The sequence below is a fragment of the Hylaeus volcanicus genome, chromosome 3, assembly GCF_026283585.1.
Source record: "Hylaeus volcanicus isolate JK05 chromosome 3, UHH_iyHylVolc1.0_haploid, whole genome shotgun sequence".
Lineage (NCBI taxonomy): Eukaryota > Metazoa > Arthropoda > Insecta > Hymenoptera > Colletidae > Hylaeus > Hylaeus volcanicus.
This window is the reverse complement of record NC_071978.1, coordinates 106,575-114,025: the sequence shown is the minus strand read 5'-3', so window position 1 is coordinate 114,025 and position 7,451 is coordinate 106,575. Positions and strand designations below refer to the sequence as shown.

The window sequence follows — 7,451 nt, the reverse complement described above, 5'->3', positions numbered from 1 at the left end:
CTCTCTCTCTCTCTCTCGCTCTCTCTCTCTCTCTCTCTCGCTCTCTCTCTCTCGCTCTCCTGCTCGAGCACTTTGAGTAGATTTCTCGATAACGCGTCCGAGTTAATTTCCTTAAAACTCGCAATTATTTGTAACGAGGATGCATTTGGTCGATCGACGATACCGACGCGACGGTTCGCCAGCCGAGATCGTTCCGATGAAAGCATCGTGCTTGAGAGCGGCAAAAGATAGCCACGCGACAGTGCTTATTGTTAGCAATCTCGCAAGTTTGCGGTCCTGCGGGGAGCGATGCCAAGGCAAGTTACGGTTCGCGATGTGGCTTTGTTCCTACTTGGGAGCACTTGCGAGTTGGCGAGCTCGTAGGAAGGAATTCTCGGAACGGAGAGAGTGTTGTTATTATTCGACGCGATCAACCCCGCGGCAAAGGGCAAACGGATCGTTTCTCTCTCCGCGTGGATTAAAATAACCGCGTGTCCCCATCTGAGACTAATAAACGTTTACATTCGTACAAGAGATACGTGTTTGCTTTGGAATCTGAGGGTAAACGTTCCAATTTCCTGCCTTGCTCCGTACGATATGTATCGCGTGTCGCGAAATCGGAACAGGATGACGCAACAACTGTTTTCGATAAAATCGTGTCGCTTTCGCCTGCGATGAATCCCAAATCATTTGAGTTGGAAACAAGCAAGGAGTCCGTTTGTATAATTTTCGTAAGATTGTCGACAAACAGGGAAAAGGAGGATGATCTTGGTAGGAAAAGTCACGCGTAATTTGAATCACGACCACGACGAACGACGTTGGATGAAAAGTTTGGAAGGTCGCGAAAAATGAGCGCATAAGCGGCGCTAATACGAATTTATACGGGACGCATTTGTTCCGCGGCTGTTATCTTGGTTGGATTATAAGAGGGCCGCGTAGTGCCGTAATGACGCGCCGTAACAAAAGTCACGTGCTACTGCGGCCGAAAGACAAACTACGTGCCCCGCACCGGAACAACGGAAATTGGCCATACTCGAAAGAGACTGCAGTACCGCTACGGAGCTGTCTCTTACCGTGTTACTGTGATTCGCTGCTGGCAAACGATTACATTTCGCCGTGAAATTTTGATACGATACAAACAACTACGCTGATATAGTTTCCCCGTGCGACTTATTCGCGTCGGCGTCGGCTCTCTCTCTCTCTCTCTCTCTCTCTCTCTCCCCTCTATCTCTATCTCTATCTCTAAACTGCCTTGTTCAAATGCCCAGTTTACAACGATTTAAAGCATTAAATACGGTAAAAAATTGGAAGGAATGTCTAACGTGTCTTACTGTCCAAATATATTTATTACTCACTGTACATTTACTTAATTCGTTAACTGATAGATGTCGATCTATTGTAATTTCATTAAATAAATAATTAACCATAAAGTTGCGCGTGTAGAATCAATGATGTATACTTGGATAAAACTCGAGGTTAAAGAAATAATATCGTTGTTTCAGCTGTACATCTATTCCGCAGTGATGTCTCTAATTGTTGGTTGGACTTATCTACGAGTCGGGTTCTTCCTCAAATTCTGTGCAATGTTCGTTTCCGTAACAATGATGCTCGTAACGTTTTCGCAAGCACCAGCTATAAAATCATACTGTACGATCGAAAATGACGGGTAAGCGAAAAAAATCTTCAATCTACCCCTACCCTTACCCTTACCTCCTTTCTATTCGATTAGCTGGCTGCTCGTTTTTATTGCATTTCGCCTTTGTTTTGTTTTGTTTTGTTTTGGTGTGTGTGTGCGTGCGTGCGTGCGTGCGTGCGTGCGTGCGTGCGTGCGTGCGTGCGTGTGTGTGCGTGCGTGCGTGCGTGCGTGCGTGCGTGCGTGCGTGCGTGCGCCGTGTGTGTGCCGTGTGAACATTTGATAGAAAGAAAGAAAAAGCAGACGAGGTATTTCGCAGACTTTACCACATTCACTGCCTCCTTCAAATTGGATATTTCTTCGCACTCGTATGCCTCGTACTACACGTTTTAGACAGACAAGTGGAATACGCGTCGAGAACTGATTTTCTGTGGCAAAGTAAACTGAAAATCGAACAGGACCAAGTTGAAACTATGAGGGGTATTAACAAGATTCTCCTCGAGAACATACTACCTGCTCATGTAGCGGAGCATTTCTTAGCAAACGACAGAGCTACTCAGGTGAGTTTCGTCCCCAAGTCCTACACGGGAGAAATGATACGATACAAAATTTTCACTACAATTTTACAGATTTTACCTTACGATGTTTTCCTTTTCTTTTTCTTTCGTTTTTTTTTCATTCGAGCAGGATCTTTATCACGAAAGGTATAATAGTATCGCCGTCATGTTTGCGTCGATTCCAAATTACAAGGAATTCTATGATGAAACTGACATAAATAAACAAGGATTAGAATGTCTCAGACTTTTAAACGAGATTATTTGCGACTTTGATAAACTATTGCTGAAACCAAAGTTTTCCGGAATCGAAAAGATTAAAACTATCGGTAGCACGTATATGGTTGCCTCTGGACTCAGTCCAGGCAAAGAAGACGCCGATGGAAAGGTAATGTTGCCAAGTTTTATTTATACCAACAATGTTTCAAGACACCAGACTTAAAACTGCAAAGTCTGTCGAGTGATTTTGTTACCGCCCATTAACTTTTAGGATCCGTTGAACCAACAAGATCACAATGTAATCGTTCTCGTCGAATTTGCTCTTGCTTTGATGACTATTCTAGATCAAATCAATAAAGAATCTTTTCAAAGATTTCAACTGAGAATAGGTGAGTATCGAATATCGAGTATAGAGTGACTGTTAATAAATGCATGCAAATCGTATGTCTGTTTGCATGTGGATGCATATTTGATATTAGTACGATACAATATTAATGATAATATTTGGAAAAAGTGATTGTGCGAATAATACTGGTTTCACCCACTGCACTGTTACTGTATACATTGTACGGAGAACAACATTTCTTTTGAGAAGGTTTGAATCACGGACCGGTGATAGCAGGCGTGATTGGGGCGCAAAAACCTCAATACGATATTTGGGGTAATACTGTAAACGTGGCATCGAGGATGGACAGTTGCGGAGAAATGGGAAAACTTCAGGTCACCGAAGATACGGCCAAGATTTTGATGGCTGCTGGTTACAAATTGACATGCCGAGGGCCCATTTATGTTAAAGGGAAGGGCACGTTGATCACGTATTTTGTGAAAACACCATTCGACAACAAAGACGAGAATCACTAGTCTGCAAATGTTTAAATGGCTAATCGAAGCTTAGCCACGTTAAAAAATCTGAATAGATTTAGTACCTATAATTGGTTAACGACAAGGAAATAAAAGCGTTTGTTTCGCCTAAACAATGACAGAAATCAATGATTATCGAAATAAAATGATATTTTTCTTCTAACATGGTAGTTTTCGATACAATAAGATTTAACAAAATACAATTTCAATGCAAGATAAAGCAGAAAATAGTTATAGAATATTATTACTTATCGATCGGAAAGAAAAAAGAAAGTCGAATCGTTGAAGAACTTGGGAAGTAAATTACGCATAACACTGGCCTTGATTTTGCAAACACCACTCAGGTTGCAAGCTTTCCGCAGCGATTCCTCTTCTCACAAATCGTTCTCTATGCCTGAGCATTCTCTGCTCCGCGTGAATCCAACTCGAGGTTGGCTCTGCCCACAATCTTTCAGCGAGTGCTGCTGCTCTAGGCCAGATTTTCGAATCGATCGTCATACCGTCGGCTTGCTCCGTCCAAAGAGCCGCTTCTCCTCCTATTACATGTACATGTACATGTACATACACGCATATTTCATCGATCTCTTCATCTTTAACTATAGCTCTCTTTCGTTAACTGGATACCAAGAGTTACCGCTCTTGGTAACTTTTCTTTTTAACGAAAAGTTTAACGTTAATTGAGATATCGTAATTCAGAGACCGATACTTGACCCTAAAATGATGACGATCATTACGTAAAAGAACAAGTTTTACCTAATATGAGATTTCTTTTCGTTTCGAGATGATGCGACGCGACTATCTTCAAAGGGGAATTGTCGTAAACATTTTGCCAACCTTTGTAAGGAGCACACCAGTTATTACCTTCGCCTATCCATGCCGAAAATCTGAAAAAGAAAAAAAAAATATTCGACTTTGGAAATGAAATAGAAAGTAAGTATTTGATAATTTCGGTAGGTTTGCTCACCCACAATCTAAATACAGAGCGTCATAATTGGAAAAGATGACTTTAAAATTATTCCGCAATAATCTACCGATGGTAGGGTCATCTTTGGATGTCCAAATTTGTACGATATATTTCTTTGGATCGAGATATTTAATATTTTCCGCGTTGGTCAGGCCGCTGGTCCATAAAATGACGGGTATCTCTTTACCTCCGTTAGCGAGAATCAATTTGTTCAATGCATTTCGTTGGAAGTAATCCCAAAGCTTATAGAAATTCGACTCGGATAACTCCCAGTTTTTGATAGTCTGCATCCAATTTGTAATAGCGGACGATGAATTCCAACAATTTATATTCACTTCGTCCCCGCCCATGTGAAAAATGTCTGGCTGGAAATCCTCGATCATGTCTTTATATATACCTTCGAGAATTTCGTATACTTTTTCATTGGTCGGATTAAGTTGACCGCAAGGCGGTTCGACGCAATAATTTCTCCAGGGTTCTGCTTTGAAGCAAACTACAGCGTCGTCATCAACCTTGAAACCGATTAGGACGTTGAACGTACACGGTAAATTTCTGTAATTCGGAAATTCGACCGAAAGCTGTTATGTTAGAGCGCATACCCACCCATTGCCATCCTTCCCCTACATGGGCAGGTGCATCGAATTCCGGCAATACTCGAACACCCCGAATCAATCCATGCTCGACAATTTCCTCGACATCTCTCTCATTGTAGATCTTCTCAGGTGTATAAGAACCGAATTTTGAAAAATTCAGCCACGTTCTACCGACGTAAGGAAAACTATGGGAATCGATGATATGCCAATGTAACGTATTCATCTTCGACATGGCCATTCCATCGATTGTTCGCAGTATTATCGACTTTTCAATAAAATTGCGACTAGTGTCCAACAATAATCCGCGGTAGGGGTAAACGGGTCCGTCCGATATCGATACCTGACTTGGAATTTGAATCTGATCCCTTAAGTCGTCGAAAACGATTAACTGGCTCAACGTTTCCAAACCGTGCCTTGCACCAAAATATGATTTCGCCGTTATCGTTGCATTCAACATCTAAATGTTACATTCATACATATACATATAAATTGTATATTTAGTTTTCCCTTGTGTACGAGAAATCGATAACGAGAATGTTTAACAAGCAAATTAATAGAATTGGTTGACAACCTCACCGTTTTCTCCACCTCCGTAATAGTCAAAGTGTAACTTTCGTCCGTGTTCAACGTTAATTTAACGTTGCTAGTTTCGAGGATTCCTGTAAATCGAACAAGCATGCCCAACCCACCACTTTCTGCCACCAATTTCCTACCAGATTTCTGTGCATTGTGTTTCAGTAAAGCCAGATTCTTTCCAAGGAGATCTCCAATTTCTTTCAGACTTTCTAAATCAGCTATCGAAATTTTCTCAGGATCAAGCTGGACCATTCTTTTGCTTAAAGATAAATGCCCCGTTGGTTTCGGCCACAATGAACTGGACGCACCGCAAAACAATTCGCATACTTCCAACGAAAATGGTGAAATCACGTCCTCCGTAATTTCCTGCTTTTTACAAAGACCACCTTCGCATTTATAGTACCATGGAAAACTGTGAGCAAAAGTATTACTTTTTTTTTTTTCTTTTTTCAATACTTTCTACTGTCCCTTTAAAAAATAATCATGAAATTTTCAAGCAGAACCGCTCATAAAAGCTATTATTATTATACATGGTATCCAGAGGAAATGCTATCATGTGCATATGTATCGGTTGTTACAGCTGGAGTTTAAAAATTGGCAAAACATGTGCGTCTCGGTTGATGCCAAATTTAACGATGCGGTCACTTTCTCCTTATTGTTAGACGAAAAGAATTCATGGACCTCTAATATATACATACACACGTATACGTGCACCTATATCTATACCAACTTATGTATTTGTTTTACTTTCTCCGAATGTAGCAGAAATAGTCAACTTGTATAATTTTTTAACAAAACTGATACCGCGTATCAGTTACGAACGCTTACTAGTCAACGAGTGATTTCAAATATTTGGTCCATAAGTGTGTAGCGAAATCAAGTAATACAATATATTCGGCTTTCTACAATATTATAGTATAGGGTCTCAATTATAATATACATATGTATATTACTTTGAAGCTTTCAACGTGCGATGTGTGCATGCATGTACGTGTATAAACAAATCATTACAAAAGATAATTCGATTCCACGAAGCAAAATGAAATCTATGGAAAACACGTCTTCGACGTGTAAATGTAAATAAATTTCCTTTATCGTAAACAATAGAACAGTCGGTCGAATCGTATCGTGTAGTGTCGTTTAGTCAGTCTAATCTAACCGATTTACACGCCCGCTATTGGTCGTATCTATAACTAAATCGAGTTAGCCTTTTTTCGTAGTAAAATTAACGGTTTTGTCTGAACAGACTAAAATTAAATGTGTATAAATTATCCAAAGTAAACACGATACATACCCATACGTATCCTTGGCATCGACTTTGATGTTAACTTGTACGAAAAACAACGTAATTAAGAGAATAATCATGTTTCCTATCACCTGTGGCTTCAGGACACTCGATACATATGTGCTCGCATGCCTTTCATCCAACAGTTTTATTCTTCTCTCCACACAATTTCGAACGCACCTTTATCGGAAGGGGGGATTAAAGAGTGACCGGGGTATCGACATTGTCATCTACTAAATTTATCAATCGTCCTAACATATCCGACAACGAAAACAAATACATCCTGCTTAATAAATTATTTATTTAACTTTCCCATTTATTATCTCGTAAGTTAACAAAATTATTCGACAATTTCTTGTTTAAAAAAAAACCAACAACTTGTAAGTACGTCGTTAACATTAATCGTGAAACCGGTAGTCGAGGACATTCTACGGGATTCTACGGCAAAAATTTAAGTAATACGATCGAATGTTGCTCAACAGCAGAAAAAATTACGTCGGTCGACGTATACAGGGTGTCCCAAAAGTGTTGGAGTTCCTTGAAAGGGGTGGTTCGGGAGGTGATTTGAAACAACTTTTTCCTTTGCGAAAATGTCCGATGGGGCTTCGTTAAGCAGATATTAACGGAAAACACTGACCAATCAGAGCGCGCGTATACCGTTGGTGCTGCCGCGGTAGCGAAGGCTACGCGCTAGGCGGCCGCGTCAAGGTCCTTCGATGCCTTCGTAGCCTTCGCTAACACGGCAGCACCAACGGTATACGCGCGCTCTGATTGGTCAGTGTTTTCC

General features: G+C 40.6%; 2 protein-coding genes across 8 annotated transcripts in view; one reads left to right on the top strand and one right to left on the bottom strand.

Moving 5' to 3' along the window:
- Positions 1-7,451, top strand: part of LOC128873729 (adenylate cyclase type 2) — a 16,741-nt gene that overhangs the window by 5,179 nt on the left and 4,111 nt on the right. For 4 of the 6 annotated variants that reach the window (XM_054117505.1, XM_054117501.1, XM_054117503.1 and 1 more), the window contains 4 exons: positions 1,482-1,645; positions 1,932-2,172; positions 2,300-2,554; positions 2,657-2,774. In XM_054117505.1, the coding sequence (XP_053973480.1) occupies positions 1,482-1,645; positions 1,932-2,172; positions 2,300-2,554; positions 2,657-2,774 (778 nt within the window). Of the gene's footprint in view, positions 1-1,481; positions 1,646-1,931; positions 2,173-2,299; positions 2,555-2,656; positions 2,775-2,980; positions 3,410-7,451 lie in introns of those variants that run through there. The other 2 variants (XM_054117507.1, XM_054117502.1) reach the window with 2 other exon arrangements.
- LOC128873733 (chitooligosaccharidolytic beta-N-acetylglucosaminidase) lies at positions 3,376-7,445 on the bottom strand. Of its 2 annotated transcripts, none has more exons than XM_054117515.1 (6): positions 6,674-7,445; positions 5,380-5,791; positions 4,814-5,260; positions 4,211-4,722; positions 4,000-4,130; positions 3,376-3,782 (listed from the first exon to the last, which is right to left on the bottom strand). In XM_054117515.1, the coding sequence occupies exons 1-6, from the start codon at positions 6,742-6,744 to the stop codon at positions 3,550-3,552; spliced, it is 1,806 nt and encodes a 601-aa protein (XP_053973490.1). In that variant the 5' UTR covers positions 6,745-7,445; the 3' UTR covers positions 3,376-3,549. The 2 variants fall into 2 exon arrangements, with proteins under 2 accessions (XP_053973490.1, XP_053973491.1); XM_054117516.1 differs by having other exon boundaries at positions 5,380-5,745.